This window comes from Canis aureus, chromosome 1 (genome assembly GCF_053574225.1).
Source record: "Canis aureus isolate CA01 chromosome 1, VMU_Caureus_v.1.0, whole genome shotgun sequence".
Taxonomy (NCBI): Eukaryota; Metazoa; Chordata; class Mammalia; order Carnivora; family Canidae; genus Canis; species Canis aureus.
In genome coordinates, this window is record NC_135611.1 from 97761840 (window position 1) to 97787732 (window position 25893).

General features: G+C 48.2%; 1 protein-coding gene across 1 annotated transcript in view; it reads left to right on the forward strand.

Moving 5' to 3' along the window:
• SHC3 (SHC adaptor protein 3) overlaps window positions 1-25893 on the forward strand; it is a 109286-nt gene that overhangs the window by 21891 nt on the left and 61502 nt on the right. Inside the window, exon 2 of the mRNA XM_077910436.1 lies at window positions 5029-5099. Within this exon, the coding sequence (XP_077766562.1) occupies window positions 5029-5099 (71 nt within the window). The remainder of the gene's footprint in view (window positions 1-5028; window positions 5100-25893) is intronic.

Sequence of the window (25893 nt, forward strand, 5' to 3'; positions counted from 1 at the left end):
ATGATTAGGGATAAAAAAACTTAAGAGCAAATATAAGTTCTTCTTAAGGTAGTATGAACTTTCCATTATAATCTGGTTTTTGAGGGGTGGAGGAACTTCACAACATGATTTTAAAGTTCTTAAGGAAAAATACACACAAGAGATGTGGAATTGACATAGGGAATGTAACAGGATTGAGGTCAGGTAAAGGTCCACACAGAAAATAGAATTTAATACACCGAGAAGTTGGCGCATCACTGCAGGAAGATGTGGATAAATCATTATTAGATCGGTGGTACTGACATAAATAATAGTCAGTCTGGAGGCTGACTTTATTAACTCATGCCATGTTCTGTACAGACAGATGAACTCCAAATACACTAAAAAGCCAAATGAAAAACATTAAATAAAACATGTCGGGATCCCTGGGTGGCTCAGTGGTTCAGTGCCTGCCTTCAGCCCAGGGTGTGATCCTGGAGACCTGGGATCGAGTCCCATGTCGGGCTCCTGCATGGAGCCTGCTTCTCCCTCTGCCTGTGTCTCTGCCTCTCTCTATCTCATGAATAAATAAATAAATAAAATCTTAAAAAAAAAAAAAAAAAAACAAGAAGTGGGATGCCTGGGAGGCTCAGTCAGTTAAGTGTCCAAGTCTTGGTTTTGGCTCAGGTCATGATCTCTGGGCCATGAGATCGAGCCCAGCACTGGGCTCTGCACCCAGTGGGAGTCTATTAGAGGATTCTTTCTCTCCATCTGCCCCTTCCCCCACTCACACGCACACGTGCCCTGTCTCTCTCTCTCAAATAAATAAAATTTAAAAACATAAAGAAGTGAATGCATAGGTAAGTAATAAATAAATATTGTTAAATGCAATTTAGGAGAGAGAGTATCATGACCTTGAGCAACCCAGGACCCTCCAGAGCCACACAGAACATGTGGCAGACATGTGATTACAGGAATTACTACTATATTCCTACAGTAACAACTGTGTCAGGTAAAATGTAGAAACCATCAAAAGAAACATGATTGAACAGGAGATTATCATCCCATTAATCTACAATAAGAAGATAAGGAATATAATAAGAAACTAGGCCAAAGATAACAACAGTTAGCTAAAAGAAAAGAGTGAAAATGGCCAACACCCATGTGAGAAAAATCACATATCCTTATAGATATCAGGGAAATGCAAATTAAAAAGAAAATGAAGTATTTTTGCCCATGACAGTCAAAGATTCAGAGATCAATGCTATACAGTGTTAAAGGATAGACATAAGCTTGCTTACACGTTGATAGTAAGAGGGCAAATTGCTGCAGACCTTAGGGGCATGATCAAGTCTGTGACATCACACTCACCTTGCACTTACGTGTGGCAGTGGTGGTAATTGTACAACTCCTTGGAGTTCATTGTGGTCTTCATGTAACTCTGGGGCAGCAGTGGTGGCTGTAATCCCATAACTCTGAGAGCGGTGGGGGTAATGACACAGCTGCTGCTGGTGGTGGTGCCTACAGAACTCTGAGAAGTTATTTACACACAACTGCAGAGGTGGTGGGGGTAGTTATGTAAGTGTGCTGGTCACGGTGCTCACAGAATTCCGTAGTGTTGGTTGTGGTGCATATGTAGCTGTGTGTGATGTTGGTGGTGTTCATATACTTCTATGACATTGTGGTTTCCACACAACTGTGGTGGTGGTGGAGATATGCCCATTTGCCGTGGTGTTGACATAATCATGTAGTGCAGCGGCAGTATTCCACATAACTCTACAACCCTGGCGGCGGTGGTGTTCACATAATTCTCCTACTGTGGTGGTGCTATCCACATCACTGTGAAGTTTGTGATGGTAGTTGTATAAGCCTGCTGTGGTGGTCATGATATTCCATACCTGCAATGGTGTGGTGATGATGAAATTCAAATGTCACTGGGGTGTTGGTCACGGTAGTCACACAACTCTGTGGTCGTGTTGGTGGTAGTGTTCCCATAATTGCATCGCTGGCTGTCTATTCACATACTCTATGGTCATGGTATCCACAGAGCCCTGTGATGGTGCTGGTGCTTGTGTGCACATAATCTATAGCTGTGGTAGTTGTACTTCCGTGACATTATTGCTGGTGTTGTTCCCATGACTCTTTGAGGTTGGTCGTGGTGTTTACATACCACCATGATGATGGTGGAGGTGGAGTCAAATAACTATGTGACAGTGGTCTTGTATTCACATGACCCTGCAATGTTGGTGGAGGTTGTGTTCACATGGTCTGTGAAGCTCAACCTGTTGTTCCTACCACCCTGCAATATTTGTTTGTCACTGCAGTGGAATAACAGAGGGAAATTGATGGTGCTAGTCATGTATCTTGTGACGGTGGTGATGGTATAATTCGGACAACCCTGTGATCTGGTCATGGTGTCTACACAACTCTATGATGATGATGGTTTTGGAATTAATGCGTCATTGCAAGGTGGTGGGATTCATGTAAATCTGTGACTTTGGTCAGGAGAGTCACATAACTCTCCTGGTTCATGGTCATGATATTCACAAGGCTCTGTGACAGTGGTGGTGACAGTATTTGCATAACTCTGTGGTGATGGTTATGGTGTTCGTGTGTCTCTGTGATGGCCATGGTGGTGGTATTCTCCTAGATCTGCCATGGTGGTTGTGGTATTCAGATAACTCTGCACAGCAGTAGTGAATAGTCTTCCCATAACCCAGAAATGGTGGTCATGGTATTCGTACAAATTTTCAGGGCTGGTGTGGCCTCCACATAACCCCGTGTTGGTGGTCATGGTACCCACATAACTGTGAGGCTATTGGTTGTAGTCACATAACTCTGATGTCAGTGACAATATACACAGACTTCTTCAATTACTTTGATCATCTTACCATAAATCTGAGATGTTATTGCTGGTGTGTTCAAATAAGTGCAGTGATGCTTGTGGGTGTATTTATGGTGTTGGTGGTAGTCACATAATTCTACAGTGGTCATGGTACCTATATTATATAACTGCAGTGGTGGTGTGGGGATACATATATTTATGTACAGCCATGCGTGTTATCCATAAAACTCTGTGATGACCGTCATGGCATTTATGTAACTCTGCAGTGTTGGTGGATTTGGTATTCACATAGTTCTGCAACTTTAGTCATGGTAGCACTCAACTGTGAGACTGGATGCGGCATCCAGATAATTCTGCGATAGTTGTCATCATGGTGCTTAAATATCGCTGCAGTGTTGCAGATGGTGTTCACATAACGGTGACAATGTTCATGGTATTCCCATTTCTCTGTGATGGTGATGGTTGTATTCACATAATATAACTTTGGTTGTGGTATTCAATAGCTCTCTGATGGTGGTGGGCATTAATATTCAGGTATCTGTAGCGGTTCTTGTCATAGTCACATGTCTGTGATGGTGGTCATGGGGTACTCCCATAAGTCTGCAGTTGCGGATGTGAAACTGCATCAATGCAGTGGCAGGGGTGACGTATTCACATACCTTTGAAAGGTAGTGGTTTTGGTGTTGACACCATTCTGCCACTTGGGTCATACTAATTATTCCACTCTGTATCATTGCTGGGGGTGGTACTCACATAGCTCAGGACATTGTTGTGTTGTCCCCATGCTGTGACAGTAATGGATGTAGCAATCCCATAACTCTGCTAAGTGAGTTGTGGTCCTCACATATCTGAGTGACAGTGGTTGTTGTATTCATATACCCCTGCCATGGTGGTGATGGCGCCCACACAACTGTAATAGCAGTGGTGGTGCTCCCACACTCTGCACTGTTGTTCTTACTTCTCATATAACTTGTGGCATCATTGTGGTACTCACGGAGCTCTGGGATGGTGGATGTGGTATTCATGTAACTCTGTAACTTTGGTGGTGCTAGGAGTCATATAGTCCTGCGGTGCTCATCCTGATATACACATAAGTCTATGATGTTGGTCATTGTAATCATGAGACTCTGCGGTGTTGGGGGTCATCTGATTTGTGTACCTCTGTGATGTTGTTCATCGTAACTCTATGACTGGGGTGGTGGTGGTATTCCAAGAACTGTGAGATGTGGCAGTGATGTTGGTATCACATAACTGCACATTGGTTGGAGCAATAGTCACATTTTATGGGTATAGAGGCTTAGGTTCAGAGAATTTTAAAGTTTTGCTTAAAGTTACATAACAAGATATGACAGAGTCAGGCTCCAATTCAGGTTTTCTGAATAATTCAAATGCAGTCTTTTCTGTACTACAGCATGAGGTCTCTTCCTGCAAAGTCTAAATTTAAAGGCATTTGTATAAAACATCTGTCCTTCAAACTCCTAAGGGCTTTGGAACACAAATATTGTATCTCTACTATTTTAGTTGTTTATCTACAGCTTTCGTTATGTCCATATATTTACATACGCACACACACTTACATGTGTGAAACTGATTAAAAATTTAGCTACAAATTTAGATGTGTAAATTGAAACTTCTGAAAGTTTGTGTTACATAATGCAGAAGAGGGCTTTCTGGTAAACCAAAATAAAGCAACTATGAGGGTAATGTATATAGAGTTTGTTGACAGAATCCGAAATATATTTATTAAGTAATGAAGTTTAATATTGTTCAAAATGTTGGTATTATAGTGTTTTAATTCTTTCTTTAGAAATTATAAACTTCTAGACTCTTGTAAAGGACTAGAAATACGATGTTGGGGTCTGTGTGGTGGTTACACACAGGTACATGTTTAAGTAATACTTGAATTATGCCCTTAAAATTTCTGCCTTTTGTGGGATATGTTATACCTCAACAAAAGTCTTCGAAAATGTACTATTAAATAAAATGCAAATACTCATGGATCTCAGAAGAGTCAAGTCTGGTGCCAGCATAGACACTGGGGAATACTTTCTCACAGGTGTGAGTTATTGCTTTATAGAAAGAAAACGAAGCTTCATGATGTATGTGAAGTTAAAATGTGATTTAAGAAACATGTGTGGCTTCCAGGTTCACCCTTGATGCAGTTAGGAATTATCTCTTCATTTCGGTCTCCCGGACTCATGATTTGCGTTTCTTTCCCCTTGCAGTACTTGGGGTGCATTGAAGTTCTCCGCTCAATGAGGTCTCTTGACTTCAGTACAAGAACACAGATTACCAGGTAAGCCCTCCGGAACATGGACTCCTGTGACTTTACTTTGGAAAGAAATGATTTCAGGGTTAATAGCCTGGAAATTTCCAGTGTATTCAGAATTTCCACCTGTTCATCCACGTTTGTGACGTGCGTCTCTGACACAAGAACCTTGGAGATGCTCCTTGCTTCCGAGCTCTCTTTATAATGAAGCTACAGACACGTGCAGTGCTTATGATTGTTTCTTTATATGTGAAGCTCTAATACCAGATTGATATTTTCAAATGCACTAAACTGTGTTATTTATTTTTAAAGAGAAAATGAAGGTATCAGGAGAGAATTTGCAACTGTATAAACAGAGAATAAAATGCATGATTGCAATCATAAGTGATTGCAGGCAGAAATATTCATGGTGGTAGTATTTTAGGAAGCAATAAATTCTTTAAGAGGTCAGTGATTTTGAGCAGGTGTGAATTTATCCTCCATCATCAACTAGATTCTAAACTCCTTGAGGGCCAGTTCTGTAGTTAAGCATTGTTTTTATTTATTTTTTATTTTTTTTAATTTTTATTTATTTGTGATAGTCACAGAGAGAGAGAGAGAGAGAATGAGGCAGAGACACAGGCAGAGGGAGAAGCAGGCTCCATGCACCGGGAGCCTGATGTGGGACTCGATCCCGGGTCTCCAGGATTGCGCCCTGGGCCAAAGGCAGGCGCCAAACCACTGCGCCACCCAGGGATCCCTAAGCATTGTTTTTAAATAAAATTATAGCCTTTTAGAGCTTACAACTTTAGAAAAATGCCATTTTCAGGTCACTTGGAAGAAGAGGACTGGAAAGCCAGGAGGGGGTCATGAAATAGCTCAATTCTGTGAGCCATGAGCTTAGCCTGCTTTGGCATTTGTAGACTTATTTGGTCTAAATGGTAACCTCAGAAAATGCCTCATACTTATGGCATTCAAATCAGTCTATGTATGTCTTCGGGTTAGCAAGCCAATGTCTAATGATCGAACTTTAGAGAGCAATTATTTGTAGTAATTAGCTGCTAAGTGTACACACTTTAATTGTGGTAAACACTGCACTGATATGTCTTCCTCACTGAAGAAATCTCTGTTCAAAAGAAACGATATTTCTCTTCCCTCTGAAGCCACTCCAGGCACACATGGTCGGAACGCATCAACTTTACAATCTGCACTAAGGGGAGAATCCGTCTAAATCAGTTTGAACAAAATGGTTAACAGAAGTTTCCAAGGCAAGGGAATGGTATTCTGAACCAAGAGCATTCCAAAGAAAAGTGGGAAGGTTTATGTAGCCGGATGGTCCTACGCATCAAGTGGCAGGTGCAGGGTGGCGGCGGTGGGCGGAGCGCTGTGCCCCGTGTCTGGGGATACAGGCATCATGTGACTGTGCTCCTTCTCCTGTGTAGTGGTGGTTTCATTAGAGAGAATTGTCTGTCGTTTCTGCTCAATTCCCTTAGTAGATCTGATACTTCCAAGATGGTTTCACTTCAATTCTCCTGATGTATTTATTGAACATTTAAGGACAGATGTGTACATGCTACATGCTGGCCCTTGTGGGCTGTCCTGCTTGGCCGGGTCCCGGTTGTGGGGACATAGATACATACACAAATGACAGAAGAGTGCATGGGGGGGGCACATGCCTGGGGAGCATTGGCAGGAGGGGCCTGCCAACAATCCCGATGCTCCCTTGATCAGGCTCCTGGCACTCTTGGGGGCAGATGTAGTGATAGCATCATAGAAGGAAGCTGTGGGTCAGACGCTGGTGGATTTGCAGGTCCCTGTGTCCATTGCGTCATGGACTCAAGTGCCGTTCTTGGACTCGCGAATTTTGGTGTTGAGTTCCGGCTATATTAGGCTTTTTGAAAATTCTGTGTGCTTGTCTCTGCCATATGCTTTCTTTCTCTTGCCTTGTTTTTATATCACATGGCACAGTCCTTATTTTCCATTATAGCTGGAGACCACTCATAGGAAACAATTGGACAAATTGATGTCAGAAAGAAGCCTTTGCTCCCAGAGGAAGAGAGCCCAGCAAGGTCCTGTGGGTGGGGCGCCCGCTGGAGCTGCTGAAGCCCTTCTGGTCTCTGAGTGCTGACCAGGCCTGGGCAGTACTTTCCTACTATGGCTTATTCTTTGTACTGAAGGTCGCCGGGAAATGTGATGTTGTGATTGGGTTATATTAAACAGGCTCTGGGAAGACGTGTTTCCAAAGGCTCCCCAACTATACCTTTCATAAAAATATACATATTTCCATAAGCAAATGACCAGCCCCTACTCATCCGTTAGGCTGTTTCAAGTTTTGGATGTAAGTATCTTTCGGAGGCTCTGGCAGCCCAACCATGTGTCTTCTTATTGGGGTCAATTTAGTGTCATCCTGTTCTGGGTTTGAGCTTGGGCTGATTGTCATGCCTTCCGTAGAGCCCCCTATGGGTTACCGATCTCTTCCTAGTGGATAAATTCTACAACTACCCGGAAGCTGCTGGTGACTATATACTCAGTTGTGGTGATGGCAGTTAACCACCTGTACCCCTAACGCTTCGGGCAGAGCAGCTTGGGGGCCACCCCCCCCACCCCAGCACAGGGCAGGCATCTTCCACTCTCACAGGCTCCCATGATCAGAGCTCCCATTCCCGGGGCCTCGGGCGTGCTCGCTATTCTGTCCTAACAGAGACAGGGACATCCCTGGATACGGGGTCCTGCTCTGTCTTTTCCCACTTGTGAAAGTTTGGCCTCAGCTTGCACACCTATTAACGGAATGCAAAAATAATGCTCACCTCAGTGGTTGTTGTGGGAAATCTGATGCTCACAGGGCAGCACCTGCAAAGTGTGCATCACAGCCCTTGAGGGGCATCAGGGAGGGTCTCCAGTTGGCGTTGCTTGGTGAGATGGGTAGGAGGCTGGGGGGGGCATCCCAAACAGGGAGGACCCAGCTCTCCAGCCGGGCATCCATCAGAGACCTCTGCTTTCATCTGCACTAGGCTGCTGGGTTTCCAGATGAGGTTACAGTGGCCAACAGTGCTGTTCCCACTGCTCCCGAGAGTGGCCTGCCTGGCCTGAGCCTGGGTGTCAGACGACTGCCCAAGTGGATCACACCGTGCACCTCTCTCCAGACAGCTCTCCTCTGTTACAGGGGGTGGGGCTGGGGGCTGATCCGTGTTATGGAGGGACGAGCCACATCAGACAGGAGGCCATGGGAGAGAATGTGCTCTCTGCCCATCAGGCCTGCCCTGCGCACTGATGAGCAGCTCTGTGTGTGCCTTTGTTTCCTGGACCAGCACTGTCTTTCCTTCTTCCCTCTGATGACCTCATCTGCTCATTTTTATGTTATTTATTGTGTTAAATTTAATCTATTATTGGAAGCCATCTTAAGCCATTTTTAGGACATAAAAGGCTATAAATATATACACAGTTAAGCCCAGAGTCCTCAGTGAGGTGGCCCTTCTCCAGCCACAAGTGCAAACATCTGACGTGTGTTGTTGGCTCTCAGCGGCTCCAGCTGACCTCCTGCACTGCCTGGACGTGCCAGATGATGGTCACGAACACATGCAGACTCCGCTGTGCATCTGAGCTTTGGTGGATGCTCTACACATTGTCCAGGTCCTAAAATAAACTCATTCTTCCAAATTGTAGAGACTCAATGACAGAATCTAGTTTTGTTTTTGTTTCTTTTATTTTAGAAACTGTTGTAGCTTCAGTAGGCCCCAAAACCCTGGTTAGGCCCAGACCTTCTCCGGCACTGCTGCATGGATGTGAGCTGCTCCCTAGCTTTCTGCCCAGGGCACAGCCATGGGGGCTCGGGAGACATTCCTAGGGGATGCAGTCTGTCAAGGTTGGGGGTAGGGTTAGAGTTAGGGTCCCTTGCTGCCTGGCCGCGTCCCCCTCACATCCTAAGCTCCGGCAGAGGGTGGTTGGCCTGCAGCAGGAATGTTGCAACATTGCCATCTTTTCTGCTTGATGTCTCAGACCTGGACTGTGGTCAGAAGGTATGACCATGTGGATTTGGTCTGAACATGCTGGTAAGTCAGTTGGTGGTTTGAGTTATGACAGAGTGGAGAGCATGCCCAAGGCCCCGGGAATGGGCACTCTGATCATGGGGGCTTGTGAGAGTGGAGGATGCCCACCCTATGCTGGGGTGGAGGATGCCCATCGACAGCCCAGAAGGGAAGCCAGATGCCCACAGTGTGGCCTCGAGACTCTGTCCACCCCCTTTCTCTGAGTTGACCCAGGAGGCCAGGCAATGCTGGCTTCTCCAGGCACTTCTGGCTCTGGCATTCTCTGCATGCCCTCAGACGACAAGTCCAAGGTAAAAACTCCCCCGTGCGGCCCGTCATCTGTGTGCATTTCCTCTGGTGTACATGAGGGCCTTCCTGAGACTATGCACCCTGGTCAGACTCCTGCAAGCAAGGGGCCCCTCCACTCATGCCTCTCATCCCTGAGTGCATCCCATCACTCTTCCCATAGGGCTGTGTGGCTTGGCCATGTCTTCAGAAGCTTGTTCGGGTTGGAGCAAGCATACTGTGCACTGTGGAACAAGGCTGCCCCTGCTAACAAGATGTCAGGCCCTGAGCAGATGCCAGGGCTGGAGATGGACTCAGAGAAAGGTACTGGGCGTCTGGCCACTGGGGGAGCTGCCTGTGGCCCAGGAAATGAGGTGAGGCTCTTATGGCACCTCCCCGCCCGGTAGGATGCCTGAGGCCCCAGGGCAGTGGGGTCTGGGCATCTGCGTGGGCCTGAGGACAGTGGTGTAATTCAGAAGGTCTCAATTTGAAAACCCACCAGATCCATGGTGTTAAGAGGTGTGATTTAGCACGTGGCTTTCCTCGGGCGCCCCGGGGCTGTGGGATCCTCCCAGTCAGAGTGCTGGGTTCTCCCGGGCTCCTGTCTCCCTGCAGGAGACACGGCCCAAGTGTCGCCTTGAGTTCAGCGTGCCAGAGAGGAGCAGATCTGCAAGGATCTTCCCCGGGGCAGGTTGACTGTCAGAAATAGAAAGGCGACGGCGGGTGTGAACAGTCAGCCCACCCGTCCCCGCGCACTCAGGGAACGCGGAGCGGCTCCCTGCTGACTCGCCTCACTACTTCATTCTAAATTCCCTTGTTCCCCACACGCGTCACAGCCGCGCCTTGGGCAGCCCTGTCCCCGAGGGGCAAGGCCCGGCAAGGAGGGAGGCACTGTTTTCCCGGTTAGAGGTCTCTTTGCCAAGCACATCGGGTCCTGGAGTAAAGCCGAGTTCTGCGTCACCCCGCCGGCCCTGGGATAACCGTGTGCCCGTGTCTCCACCATCGGCATCTGTGTGCGAGAACATACTGTGCGCAGGTGCCTAGTGGGCCACGCCCTGGGAGAGGCCCAGGGTCACGGTTGGATGGATGTTCAGGGCAAACAGGCACGAGTACCACAGAAACTCGGGGGAGCGTCCCCAGGGCCTGAGCAAGTCCGGGGAGGCTTCCTGGAGAAGGGAGCATTTAAGCCCGTAGATTCTTCCCTTAACTACATGGCAGATCCAAGGGAAGCATAGGATTGAGGCCGCTGCCTTCACAGGGCTGGGCTCTGCAGCCAGACCGTGGAGTGTCTGGGATGTGGGCGGTGAGCCCTGAAAACCCTTCAGCCAGCCCCACGGGAGGTTCTGTCCGTGTGCCTCTGCAGTGATTCCAGCGTGTGATGCACACGTGGAGAGGGAGCACGGGGCCGTCTGCACCCATCTGAGGTCCTGCCTGGAGCTGCCCGAGGATGCCAGGAGGGCCCTGGGCCAAAGGGATGTGGGGTCAGCTTTCCTACAGGCCTCATTCGTGTGTTCAGTCTCTGCGTCCCTAACACTAAATGATTCACTCACTTGGTGAGTGTTAAATGAGACACTATTTCTGGGAACATCTGGTATAGGCCATGCACAGTCAAGCTGCCGAAGACTGTTCCCTTGGCCAGCCCTGTTCACACGCATGCCTTCTTCTGTGCCTTGAGTGGACCCTGAGACTCACTGTGAGGCATCATTAGGGGGGTGTCATAGGGAGACCGGGTAGGAACTGGGAGGGGGTCCCTGCCAGAACCCATCGCTGGCTGGCTTCATTCTCCCACGGAGGGAGGGGGACGCTACTGGCACATCTGCCCACCGACTACCTTGTGCTAAGTTACTTTAAATGGACTATTGTCCTGGGCTGAGGACAGAGGTCCATGGCTTGGGGGCACCCAGGCCGGGCTGACGATGCCACAGGAGCCCCGATCACGGCAGTCTGTGTGAGGCTTGGGCCTTGGAGGCAGCAGGATGGGGTCCCAGGCACCACCCTGCGCCCCATAGTGGGATCCTGACCCTTCCTTGCAGAACCCCACATACATGGGATGAGGCTCCTGACCCAGTGGGTGCATCAGGGGTCCCCTGGGCACCAGCTGAGCACTACTCATGTACTTGCTATCTCTCTGGGCCCAGGGTCCTCACCTGTGGGAGGGGTTGGGACCGTTTGGCACGCAGGCCATGTCCAACACTCCCCAACAGGTCCGGGCCATGTGTTGTTTTGCTGTTCACGCTCTCCAATTTCCTGTGTGATATTAACACTGATAATATAATCATTGTAATTATAATTGATATAATGATTCATCTGTAATATGATTTGCTGGTTGATATTACTAATCCTCAATACCGGCTCAATCCAGGGTATTTTTTTCTAGCTGAGGAGAAAGATCGTAAGTTACCGAAAAGGGTAAAATATTTAGTAATGTGGCTTCATTTTCACGCGAGGCAATATTGTCTAGTATTTCACTCTGTGTCCCTCCTTTGCTGGTTGCTAATAATAATTGATGATAATACTGATCATGGCTCTCATACTGAATACTTTCTGCATCCCGGACCTTGTACTGAGCGTGTCATTCATTCGTTCAACAAATGTGTGGACCACATGCCACATCCGGGTGCTGTTGGGATATTGAGAATCAGGCATGGGAGGAGAGCTCGCCTCCTCTTGTGGGGCGGCGGGGAGGTGGGTTGGAGAATAAACACACGCACGAGAGCACGACTTGAAGCAAACCATACGATCTTGCCGTTTTTGTCGATGAAGAAGGTGACCATGGTCAGACGTCTGCGGGTGATCTCAGAGAGTGGCGTCTGCTTGCAGGGCTCTTCCCAGGAGCCCCGGGGTGGGCTGTGTGCCTCCCACACATGAGGAGGAGGGATGGGAAAGGTTGCGCGGCTGGCACCAGACATCGTGCCCTCAGCAGGTCTGTGGCCCCATCGAGGGACGAGGGACAGGGACAGTGTGCCTTCGGGAAGCACACACCGGGCAAGCCCCCGAGGTGCCGCCAGTTGTGATCGCCCTTCCTTGCTGCCGTGGGATGATGGCCCGAGCAGGCCCAGGGGCCTGGAGCCAGAGCGCAGGGTCCTCGTGAGGCCCTCACAGTCCGCGGGCACAGGAGTCAGTTTGGGACTGACCCTTCTGACCTGTGGACTGTTCTTCCTCAGCTCATCCTGGGGCTGCTCTTCCTGTGCTTCAGCTGCCCCATTAAATGTCTCCAAATAATAGGAGGAAATGTGGTAAAAATGTTCTTAACAAAAAATTCCTTGTGTATGGTTTAGAGAGAATGAGACCCTCACCTCCTCAGCTAGCTCGAGGGGAGTGGGGTGCCATGACGTGGGACAAGGTGGGATGGGGTGCAGGGACGGAGGAGGTGAGGAAGGGCGGATGGGTGGGTGGCTGGGGTGAGCTGGGTGGGATGGACGAGAGCCACGCCATCCCTGTGTCCTAGAGGTCCCAGGCCAGATATCTTCCTCCCCTGAGCACCTGAGCAAGCCAGTCTGGTTCTTGTTTTCGCCTCGCCCTGGACAGTCCAGACATACGTCTACTTCCATGTGTCCCCTTTCCTCTCATGGGCTGGTTAACAGCGGGTCAGGACAGGCCTTGCCATTATAGTTCTGGTCAGCGGGTCGCAGAGCATGGGGACACGTCATGCAGCTGTCTCTGCCGCTGAGGGCGGTCACCGCCCGCGGGTGTGAGAACGTCCAGCCAGGGTCCCGGCTCCTGGCCGGCAGTGTCAGGGTCAGCTGGGCTGCCATGGGGCCGCACTTGCAGGATGTGTGGCCAGGAAGGGCAGGTGGCCAGGGTGAGCCCAGGTGTCCCTGCAATGCAGAGAAAGGGTTAGACACCACCACGGTGTCTATGAGTTTTAGCAAAGCAGATTGAGGACTTTGCAGAGCCTCCCGTTCAAGCCTCGGGATTTGTCTGTTCGCTTACTTCTTTGGCAGCCTATTAGCTGGCTCCTGAAGGAACTTTCTCCTGGTAGATGTGTTGCACTTCACATGCTGAGGACTCGGGAACTTTCTTAATTGCCAGGATACCCTCCTGTGGGATTCTCCCGTGGTGGGTCGGGGTAAGACTCGGGGGCACGTGACCTTGCTAAGATCTCTGGATGAAGGCAGCAGGCATAAAGGACTTTTGTGTTTTCTCTACCATGTTGCACCAGAAGGAGAGGACCCCCCCACCCAACCTGGGCTTCCCTGGAGTCTGGATTCCTTTCAGAACCCGGCAGGCTGGGCAGAGGGGCTGCAGGGATGGTCTCCCCCTGGGGCGAGGGCTCCAGAGATGTGATGCACACGCACAGATCATGTTATTTTCTAGAGCATTGATTCTCAAACTCGGGCATACATTGAAATCACGTGGATAGCTTGTTATAGCAGATGGCCGGGCCCCGCCCTCAGAGTTTCCGATTCAGTGGGTCTGGAATGGGGGCCGAGAATTTGCATTCGCAACAAGTCGTCAGGGGATGCTGCTGCTCCCGGCCCAGGTACCACCCTTGAAGAAGCAATACTTCAGAGTTCTATCTTTAACTTCTGAACCATTTGCAACTCCCATCTATGAAACCACAGCTTTGAAAATGAGTCCATTTACTTTTTTTCAAGTGATCCCACTCATCCAGAAATTTTAAAAATGGAGAGCATAGTTGACTTGGTGGCTTAGCATGGTTTAAATAGAATCCATGAGATGAGTATATGGCATTCACTCCATACTCTCCTTAAGGACCATCTGGCGTGGTGTATATTTATAATCCTCATGCCAGAAGCACATTTGTGTCAGGATGTACCTCTCTGATTGCTCCTTTTCTGTCTCTTTCTCTGAGTTCACTTGCCCCCCAAATATATCCTTCCATGAAGATCTCCTTGCCCTTTCAGAGAACAGTCTACTGTTACAGGTTCTGGAGTCAGAGGATCTGGGCTTCTCTGTGTGCTGGACCACTTTCCAGCTGTGTGACCATGCATGTCTGCTTCTCCATCTTTAAAATGGGGGTCATTCTGGTATCTCCATAGGGTTGAGAAGTTGTTGAATTAATATCTGAAAAGCAGTTAACATACTATCTAGTACACAGAAGAGCTCAAGACGTGCTCGCGGATATTGATATTTTCATGTTCATGGTATTCTGTCCAGGTTGACCATCTCATTGCTTTAAGTAATACTCCAGGTGCATAAGCCACGAATCTGTGTCCGCACCTCTGAATATTCTGAGTCCTGGACTGATAGTGGTCAAATAGACCTGTGTCTTCCTGGACACAGCTACTCAGTCAGTTGCCAGGTCCCGAGCGTCGATCTCTGCCTCCTGTTCTCATATCCCAGCACCTCACCTCCAGGACCACTGTTGGGCCCAGCTCATGTCTACCAGAGTGTTGGGAGTTGTAACGATAGCCCACGCCTTCTCCCAGAGGAGAAACAAGGACTGTCCTACCTTATCTTTCTCCCTTGTTCAAACACTCGTGCTTGTGGGTTCTCCTTGGGCAGCCTCCCTAGTACTTTGCTTCCTTCTGCTCTCTTCTCCAATTCCCTGGGCACCTGCTCATGGGTCAGTGCCTGAGACATACTACTCCCCATTAACTTTCATTGTTTATCCATTACTTGCAGGACACAATGATAAATTCTTAATTTAGCAGCCAGTGTTCTGTTTGACCTGCCCCAGCTACCTTTCCAAATATATTTCTCATGATGCCCCAATTTGCACAACCTCACTGACCTGTATACCTCCCATTCTCCTGGTCCATGCCGCATGCCTCAAGGCCAAACATTCAGCAACAGAATTATCCACTTTTGTCCTGAGCTATAAGACCACATTGTTTGAATTGCTCTTACCTCATTGGGTATTGTATTAGACTTCTGAAGACATAGACCATATTTCATCTACTCTAAAATACCATTTCCTGTAAAAAAAAAAAAAAAACCACCTCATTATTTTATAACCACTAAAGGAAACGCACAGTCTATTGAAATATGACACATGGGCAGCCTGGGTAGCTCAGCGGTTTAGCGCCGCCTTCAGCCCAGGGCATGATCCTGGAGACCCAGGATCAAGTCCCGTGTTGGCTCCCTGCATGGAGCCTGCTTCTCCCTCTGCCTGTGTCTCTGCCTCTCTCTCCCTCTCTCTCTCTCTGTCTCTGTCTCTCATGAATAAATAAACAAAATCTTTAAAAAAAAAGAAATATGACACAATGCTTTCATATCACTTAGAATATATACATATACATATATGTATGTGTGTATATATATATATATATGTAACTATTTTGGATTTTTGAAAGCACAGAGTTATATCATTAGAACTCTTGTAATCTTTTAAAAGAAAAACATAAGCAATATGAAAAAGGTCTCCCTAAAACTCTTTTCCATTTCACATTCTGAATATAGTAAAGAATGTGAATTGGAAAAGAGTCAAGAAATATTTCTTTACTCAGAATCATTGCTTTGTTTTCTCTAAATTTTATTGTTCCACTTCAAGAGCTTTGGAAATCAATGAAATTGGAATCAGAAAAAGAATAGAGAAAATTTTCAAAACCAAAAGATGGTTTAAAAAAAAAACACTAACATTGATAAACTATTAGCTCAGTCATGGAAAGGGAGAAAATTTATATCACTATCAACAGGAATGAAAGAGGAGACATTACCACAGATACTACAGATACTGAAGGATACTAAGTAAATATTATGAACAACATTATGCCAATAAATTGAATAACTTAGATGAAATGGACAAATTCCTTGAAAGTTAGAACTACCAGAGTGGCTTAAGGAAAAAAGTAATCTGAATAAGCCTATATCTATTAAATAAATTAAATTCATCATAAAAACAAACAAGCAAAGCTTCCCATGGAGAAAGCTCCAGAGTCACATGGTTACACTGGTATAATCCACCGGACATTTGGAAAGAAATAACACTCGTTCTTCACAGTCTCTTCCTGAAAATAGGAGAGAAACTTCCCTATGAGGCCAGCGTTATCCTGATACCAAAACCAGATAGAGGCATTAAAAGAAACAAAACAAAACAAAACCTTGTGAATGTAGACACAGAACCCTAACAATATGGTAGTAAGTTGGATCCAGTAACTTATCAAAAAAATAATAATACCTCATATACTGGAGGGGGGTTATCCAAGGATTGTAAGATTGGCTCAACATTAATAGTTTAATGAATGTCATTCTCCATATCAGCAGACCGAAAAAGAAAAACACATAAAAATCTTAATATATGAAGAAAAGGTTTGAGAAAATTCAACATACGTTCATGATAAAAACTGTCAACACACCAGGAATAGAAGGACGGTCCCTTAATCTGATAACAGGACATCCACAAAAACCCGACAGCCAGTATCATGGTTAGCAGCTCTTATTTAACTAGAGATCTTAGTGTGATAAGACAAGAAAAATGTAAAAGCCATACAAATTGGACAGGAAAAAATGGTCTCTATTTGTATAGGACATGGCCATCTATACAGGAAATTCTGAAGAATCTACATAAAAGCTTGTAGAACTAAGCAGTGAGTTTAGCGAGATTGCAGAAATCAACTGCAAAATGAAATTGTATTTATTTATTTTTTTAAAAGATTTTATTCATTTATTCATGAGACACACACACACACACACACACACACACAGAGGCAGGGACACAGGCAGAGGGAGCAGCAGGCTCCATGCAGGGAACCTGATGTGGGACTCCATCCTGGACTCCAGGATCACGCCCTGGGCTGAAGGCAGGCACCAAACCACTGAGCCACCCAGGGATCCCCACAAAATGAAATTTTAAAAGGACCACATACAATAAAATAATAACATGAATTAGCGTTAATTTTAACAAAACATGTGATATTTGCATGTAACAAACCACTAAACATTGATGAGAGAAAGATCTAAATCACTAGAGATGTATATACTGTGTTCACTGGTTACAAAACTCAGGACTGTTAAAGGGTAAAATAATTTTTTTAAAAAGGATTTTATTTATTTATTCATGAGAGACACAGGGAGAGAGGCAGAGATACAGGCAGAGGGAGAAGTAGGCTCCCTGCAGGGACCCCGATGCAGGACTTGATCCCAGGACCCTGGGATCACCACCTAAGCTGAAGGCAGATGCTCAACCACTGAGCCACTCAGGCACCTCAAAATGTAAAATCTTTAAAAATTGATCCATACATTTAATACCATTCTAATCAAAGTCCTACTAAGTTTTTTGTAGAAATCAGTAAACTCACTCTTCAATGTGTATAGGACAGTCAAGGACCTAGTAGAACCAAACACAATTTTGAAAAAGCAATAGTATGTTGAATAAAAGTGGCGAGAGTGGACATCCTCCTCTTGTTCATGACGTTAGAGAGAAAGCTTTCAGGTTTTCACTATTGAGTGTAATAATGGGCTTGTCCTGTAGGTCCTTAATCATGCCAAGGTACGTTCCCTGTATACCCAGTTGGTAGAGCGTTCTTATCAGGAATGTGTGTTGAATTCTATCAAATGTTTCTTCTGAATTTATTGAGATGATTATATGGTTTTCATCCTTCATTTTGTAAATTGTGGTGTATCACGTTGCTTGATTTGTCACCCGGCCTTGCATCCCTGGAATAAATCCCATTTGATCATGGGATCCTTTTAATCCTTTGGTCATGATCCTTTAATGTGCTGCTGAGTTTGGTTTGCTGAGGTTTCATTGAGGATTTCTGCATCTGTGTTTACCAGGGACATTGGCCTGTAATTTTCTGGTGGCGTCCCTGTCTGGTTTTGGTATCAAGGTAACGCTCAAGCTGGAATCATGCATTGCATTTAGCTGTCACGGCTCTGGGCTCCCTTCCACTGGTACAGATGCTCAGCCTTTCTTTGTCTTTCTTGACATTTTATAAAAAGTACATGCTAGGTATTTTGTAGAGTTTCCCTCAATTTTAATTTGCCTGTTGTCTTTAGGTCATTATGTATTTCTGGCAGCATAGAAATTGTGTCCTTCTCAGCGCTTATTATCACCTTGTCTTAGTAGTGATGATGTCACTTTTGGTGATGTAGCTGAAGTATATTTTTCATATGCATTCTGAATATAAAAATGTTCGGACTGTATATAAAAGGTTATATTCGCAGATCATCTCTTAGGATCATAAGCGTTTTCTCATCATCAACATCCATTCATATTGATTGGTCATTATTGAGAAAAAACAAAGTTTCTAAAGCATCTGAATGCAGTGGGGAGGGAGGATTGAATTGTGTTGCCTTCTAGACATAGGATTCAGGTGCCTGGGGGTTTCAGTAAGTGAAGTGTCTGCCTTCAGTGCAGGTCACAATCCCGGGGTCCTGGGATGGAGCCCCATGTCGGGCTCCCCACTCAGTGAGATGTCTGCTTGTCCCTCTGTCCCTCTACCTCTCTCCCTATTCATGGTCTCTCTCTCTCCTCCCTCTCTTTCTCTCTCTCTCTCCTTCTCTCTCAAACGAATAAATGAAAATGAAAATTTTCCTTTTTAAAAAGAAAAAGGGTGGCATAGTTGGTTAAGCATCTGACCTTTGGTATCAGCTCAGGTCATGATCTCAGGGTTCAGAGGTTGAGCCCCACATCAGGCTCCATGCTCAGCACAGTCTACTTGAATTGCTCTCTCCATCACCCTCTGCCTCTTTCCACTGGGCTCTCGCTCACAGGCGTGCTCTCTCTCTCTCTCAAATAAATAAATAAATAAATAAATAAATCTTAAAAAATTAAATAAAAATAAACAAAAGGTTTGAGTTTCCTTGCTGAGTTCCGGGTGAGGTATCGTCAGAACCCACTGAGGCAACGGGACTCACAGAAGGACCCTCTAGAAGCTCACGGCCCAGCACATCATAGGCGGTCAATCAATGTTTTTTGAAATCTTAAACCTTCAGGAGTCTGGGGAAATGGCTAAAAATGAAGCATCGGAAAAGAGCAGATTGTTAATAGTGGTGCCCAGAGGATGTGATTAGTGAGACCAACTCCATGTGGAAAAGGTGTTATTAAATCATTTCTCCTTCCTTTCTGCCTCTAGGGCCTTTTTTATGAAAATGAGCATGGCTGCATGCGATGAGCAGCATGAAAGTCATTTATTGTACAAAACACAGCTTTCTTTGAGGATGACATGGTGGCATAATGTCCTTTCTCTTTAAGTTCTTATTTACTGCTTTACAACTTGGAATGAAGATGTGGATCATTTCAGGATTAGTGATTTTTAACTCCTTTTGAAGTATAGCCTTTAAGTGCCAGAGAGTAAATTCCATTTGCCAATCTGCAAGTTGCTCTAATTTACTTAAATGCAGTAAAATATGTGATGAGAGAGACATGTCGCTGAGCAGTGGGCCTGACCCTGCCTTTGGAGGTTGCAGTTTGGGGCTGGTGATCTTTGATGGCAGCAAACCTACTCTGCCAGTCGCCTGTTGGTACCTGAGGGGTGGGTAGGTGTCCTCCCCAGGCCCCAAGGTCCTGCAGCGCCCCCTCTGGTGGAGCTTGTGCCTGCACCTGTCCAATTGATGGGAGCACCTGTGCCAGGAGGTTGCCCTGCTTCCCATAGCCCCATGCAATTTCTGTTCGGGCAAAGCCTCTTCCCCTCCTCTGACCCCAGATCCAGGAGGACCAGCCCCGCACAGGTGACTACCAGACTTGTCTCGCCAGCACTCAGTTTGGAGCCCAGGGGAGGGCAGCAGGCATGTAACTCCCAGGATCTGGTTTTCAGGCAGTAGCCACAGACCCTCTCTGCTGCCTATGATCACCAGAGGCCAGGCTGCCGTCACCCACATCCCTGTGGACCCCTGGGACCCACAGGACATCCCAGTGACAGTGACAGGGGAGGGGATACTGCCCTGTAGCCTACCTTCCAGGGACACCTCTCGCGTGAATGGCTCACCCACTGGCTGTTCTTGTTGGTGCTGCTGGCCTGGGAGCTGGGCCTGGGAGTCAAGGGCCTGGACCAGAGAGCAAAAATGACATCACTGACATTCGGGGCTGGGTCATGCTCTGTTGCGAGGGCTCTTCCGTGCATTTTAGGATGTCCAGCAGCCCCCCGCTGAACTCCATCCACAGGATGTGCTCCCAACATTGTGACAGCCGAGGGTCTTCAGACTTTGCCCAGTGTTCCCAGGTTAAAACCACTAACCTGCCTTCCCCCAAACTCCCTCCTGTTCCACTATAACCATCACATGTGCGAGGCCACGAGAGAAATTTTAGAAAACAGAAGTACAAATAAAACAAAAGAGAGAGAGAGAGAAGGGGAGGTTTTCTTTCACATTTTGCGAGTGCACTTCATGCAAAGTTTTGTGCCTTTCCTTTGTTTTTGCGGGTGTTAGTAAGTGATCAGGCTCACGTAGGAATTGAGTTTTATGCTGTGTGCACGTGGGATCTCCAGGTTGCCGCATCCTGTGGGTTCACTTGGTCGTCGTGGGGATGAAGTCAGGCCACCACATCTGGGGGTGGAGGCCGAGTCCAGCGCAGACCTCGCTTAGCGGTGGGTGGGTGGGGCTGGCCTCACGGTCTCTCAACTCCCCAAATCCAGGACACAAGCAAATAATGATGTCGGGGTTCTCAGGAAGTCAGTGGTCATCCTCTGTGCACTTATTAGCGGTACCATTTTGTACGTTGGATGAAACTCTTGTTTTCGTCTGAATGTGACTGTCGCCCATGTTGGACATTAGTGTGTGTGGTGGAGTAGAGCCTGGTCCTCTGCAATATTTATGTGCCTAAATACATGTTATTTATTATTTCTTAGTTGGGGTTTGTTTACATCTGAGGCAGCCCTTTCTGACATGTGGCCAGACGCCCACAGAGCCTTTTCATAGCAGCGGAGCACAGGATGTGCTGAAGGATGTCCCATAGAAGCACATGATCATGTAAGTTTGAAAGGGCCTTAGCTCAATTATTTAGAACGTCAGGCAGGAATGCTATCATGACGGGCATAAAAGTGCACTGAAACATGACGATGCATTTGACAGGAAGAGCTGCAGATTTAATTATGCCCAGAATGGAGGAAGAGATGAAAATGTATTTGGATCTTGGTGGGCCGTCTGGGCCCCATGGTTGGGCCTGCGGTCGGGAGGCTTCCTACCTGGCTCGTGTGCCTAGCGTGAGGCGTCGGGCTTGGCCCCGCACGAGGCTGTTCTGGCTTCTATACTTAGTGGCTACTTTTTAATATTTTACCATTTTGACCATTTTTAAGTGTATAGTTTAAAGGTATTCAGTGTGTTTGCATTGTTATGTAAAACCCTGTCCCCATTACAAACCAGCTCCCTACCCCAGCCAGCGGTGCCCACCATCCACGTTCTGTGCCTGGAAATTTGGTGACTCCAGGGACCTCGGGTAGGTGGGATTACATGGTGCAGTGGAGCCTTGAACATTTGCATGGGTTTGCTTTGGTGTGGATGTTTTTTTGCAAGGAATACTGTTCAGTCCTGCAGGATTTTTTAAAAAAATATTTTATTTATTCATGAAAGACACACACACAGAGGCAGAGACACAGACAGAGGGAGAAGCAGGCTCCCTGCAGGGAGTCCGGTGTGGGACTTCGATCCCTGGACCTGGGATCACACCCTGAGCCGAAGGCAGATCCTCAACCACTAAGCCACCCAGGCGTCCTGAGTCCTGCAGGATTTTAAGGACATTTATTTTCTTTAGCTTTATGGTAAGAAGCAGACAGGAGGACATACAACATATACATGACACGTCATCTGCTGCTACGTTGCTGGTGAGGCTCCCAGTCCACAGTGGGCCATTAGTAGTCAAGTCTTCAAGGATTGAAGGGATTTTCAGCTGCATGGGGGCTGGTGTCCTCACCCCAGTGTGGTGTGAGGGTCAAGTGCATTCGTCTTTTTGTGGCTGGCTTATTTCATGTAGCATCAGAGCATCAAGGTTCGTCCACAGAGGAGCCAAGGACAGGATTGCCTTCCTTCCTAAGGGTGAGTGGTGTTTCCCTGTGTGGATGCACCATGTTTTGCTTATCCATGCATGTGCTCAGGGGGCACTTGGGCTCCTTCCATGGTTTGGCTGCCGTGAGCATGAGTGTGAATGTGCAGATACCTGTACTGCTCACTCTTGGGCGTGTGTACCCAGACACGGAATCCTCGGATCCCATGGTCACCTGCTGTGTTGAATTTTCGGAGGAGGCCCCCACCCCGTCCTGTTCTGCATCTCCCAGCGGATGAACCGCTCCACATTCCCACCCACAGGGTGCAGGGTGTCCGTTTCCCCATACCCCAGCCGGCACCTAGCACTTTGTGTTTTGTCTTGTTTTAGGATTGTTGTCCTAATGGACGTGACGCGCTATCTCATTGTGGTTGTAACAGAGCGATTGTTTGTACTTGGGATAGTGCTTGACTGTTTTACCCAAAGCCCCCCTGCACCTGAGTTCTCCTGCTGTTGTCATGGGTCAGTGGGTGCAGGTGACCCTTGAGCTGGGAGTCCCGGTGTGCGTTCCGCAGCGGTCCACAGCGCGCAGGGCTCGTGCTGCACAGAGGCCCACCCCTCCCCCAGCCGTGAGTCCTCGGGCAGGTCACCTGGCCTTTGGCTCTCACCTGCCAAGTGGAGGTCACCCCGACTTCTACTGCGTTGGAAGATTGACACCCTCACGGTGGTAGAGCAGGGCCACTTGGTGGATGCCCGGTGGGCACTGGTTGTGGCTTCATTGCGGCTTCTATGGTCCTCCTGTGGCAAGGACATCATCTGCTCCCATCGCCTTAAATGCTGGATGCCCTGCTTGGAAATGCCTTCTGGGGCCCTGACCTTCTCTGACGCCCTGGGCCTTTCCAGGACTTTCCACCACAGAGGCTCACTTTCCCATCAGACCCCCCAGGATTTGCCCCGCAAGCCCTCCCTCCTCTAATTCTCTGGCATTTCTGCTCCTGAATCACTTCCCACGTGCTTTCCTGCAGCTCCAGTAGCTTCCGTGACTCCTCATGACAGCAGATCAGACTCCAATCCCACTGGCTGGTTCTTTTCTGCATTTTATACTTGTTTTTGTGTTGACGCTTGGACCTCCGACAGAGTGCCCGGATCTCAGGTGTGTGGCTCGCTGGCATGTGCACGCACGGCACAACCATCGGCCAGCCCAGGACTCAGTAGGTCCCCAACCCCAGAACGTAACCTGCATGTACCCTCCTGGGCCCTCCTGGAGCTGCTCATGAACTGGGCCCGCCCTTCCCCTCTCCCTCATCGTCATCTGTGACCGTGTCGTGCTCTGGGCTGCCCTCCAGCGTGTTCCTTCCTGTAGCTCAGGAGAAGTGAGCCTTCCCTCGTGCTGAGGTGAGCAGGTCTCTTCCCTCAGGACGCAGGAAACACGACTTCCTTCCTTTGGGGAAAGAGCCTCTGGAGTTTGCTGTGCTGACAGCCTCATCACTATTTTGCGTGTCCAAGAACGTCTGGGGCCATGGACACGAGCACGTGTGCCTATGGGCATGGTGGAGTGTGCACCTGCGCAGTGGACCGAGCCCCTGGCGCCGGAGAGAACCAATGCCCCCAGCTGCCATCCGCGGAGTCTCCGCACATGAGACGATGGAGAGGACTGTGAACACAGATCCCAGAGTGGACCTCTCAGGAGCTCATGCTTACACACGGCTCTACTTATTTTCCTATAGTTTCCTAGAGACCATATGTTTCCAGGGACCATATGTCTGCAAATGAATCAGATTACGGTCAGTGTGCGTGTGCGTCGCGTTTGAGCTAGAATTGGCTGCCGCGACTTTACAGTCGTCTCCTCTCCGTCTCTGACACGCTCCGTGTCTATGTGTCTATGTGCACACGTATGTAATTGCTGTATATCGTTGACCTTGAACACATGTGGGGTTAGGGGCGCTGACCCCCCGCCCGCACAGTCCAAAATGCACACACAACTTTTGGTTTCTCAGAAACATAACTGCGAATAGCCTGTTGATGGGAAGCCTTACCAACAACACAAACAGTCAATTAGCACATATTTTACATGTTATATATATATATCATATACCATATTCCTAGAATAAAGTAAGCTAGAGAAAAGAAAATGTCACCGGGGAGATCGTAAGGCAGAGAAGACACATAGACGGGACTGCACCGCATTTATTTAGGGGAATCCATGTGCAGGTGGACTCGCACTGCTCCCGCCTCTGTGGTCCAGGGTCAGCCGTATAATCGGTTATGGGATCAGTTCGGGTGCCTCCAGCTGGCACAAGCTTGTCTCCCGGTTCTGAAGGAAGATGCATCCTTGTCGCTTTGATGTGAATGCCAGTGGTGGCCACATTGATGGTCACTTAGCTGTGGCCCATGTCCAACGCCGTGCCTGCAAAGACGCTCAGTGGGCTCTCGGGTGATCTGTGGGCCCTCAGAACCCAGGACGTGGTGCCTCGTGTGGTGGGGGTGGTGGGGACCAAATCCATGCGTGTGCCCTCAGCTCCGCCAGGGAATCTCCAGGGTCCTGTTGGCAAAGGAACACGTGACGTGTCTGTTCCTGGCCAGGGTGGACGGGGCGGGGACGCCGAGGCATTTCTACTGAATGCCTCCACCTTGAGGGCTGGTGGAGCTACACGACCCTGTTTTGCAGAGTGAGTGTGTGTCTTTGGGAGGCGGGTCCAGCATCACCTCATGTGGGCTGGTGTCCCTGGGAAAACCTAGCCTGGGGACAGCGACAGATACTTTTTTTTCCCTTAGGACTTTGAATGGAGATATTTCAGGGAATGTTCCCCACATAGTTAATCATGGGAAAATCATACTTTTTTGTTGTTGTTGTTGTTCCCTAAAACTCGGTGAAAACCCACTAGGCCCCGTGTTCTTTGTTTTTATGTGATGGTCTGATGGTCACCAGAGCTGACCCAGGAGAAGCTCAGGAGAACACAGTCGATTATCCATCTGTGTCCCAGACACAGGAAGGGACAGGAGTCACACGGGGCCACTGGAGAGGGGCCAGGATGGACAGGATGGGAGGGTAGCCGAGGCCAGAGCCCTCATGGAGTTTCCATGGGCAGGGTGGAGAAGGGCGACCGGCAGAGGGGCGCTGAGCGAGCTGTGGAGTGTCCCTTGTCGCCTGTCCCCTGGCCCTAGGACAATTCAGACAGGAATGTCGTGTTCTGAGTGCACGGGCCACACAGAGGAGGTCTGGCTCAGGGTGGGCTGGTTTGTACATCGCAGTGTGCTCTGTGCGGGCCCTCTGCTGAGAATTGGCCAGCCCAGCAGGGACCTCTCTCCCCAGCCAGGAGGGTCAAGGTGTCAACTCTTCACCATATGTGGGAAATGGTCCCAAAGGCTGTGTCTGAGTGACGACTGCTGAAGGGCTGCATCTGAGATGCTCCCATGTCTGCACCTGGTTTTAGCTGCCCTCAGGCCTGCACCCTTCCACCTGCAAGAGCTCAAGGGGAGGATTTCATGGGGGTGGCCCTCAGTCTCTGTTGCTCTAGCAAGCAGGACAGGACAGGCACTGCTGGGTGACGATGGAGCCACCATTTTACAAAGACATGGTAACATCAGACACTGAAAGGAGGCCGGTGTTTGGTGCAGGTGGCAGCACGGGGCACTGGGATGGGGGCCCAGCCCGAGCTTCAAGGGGGGCCATATGCTCCCTGAGGGCCCTGCAGCAGCACCCCCCAGC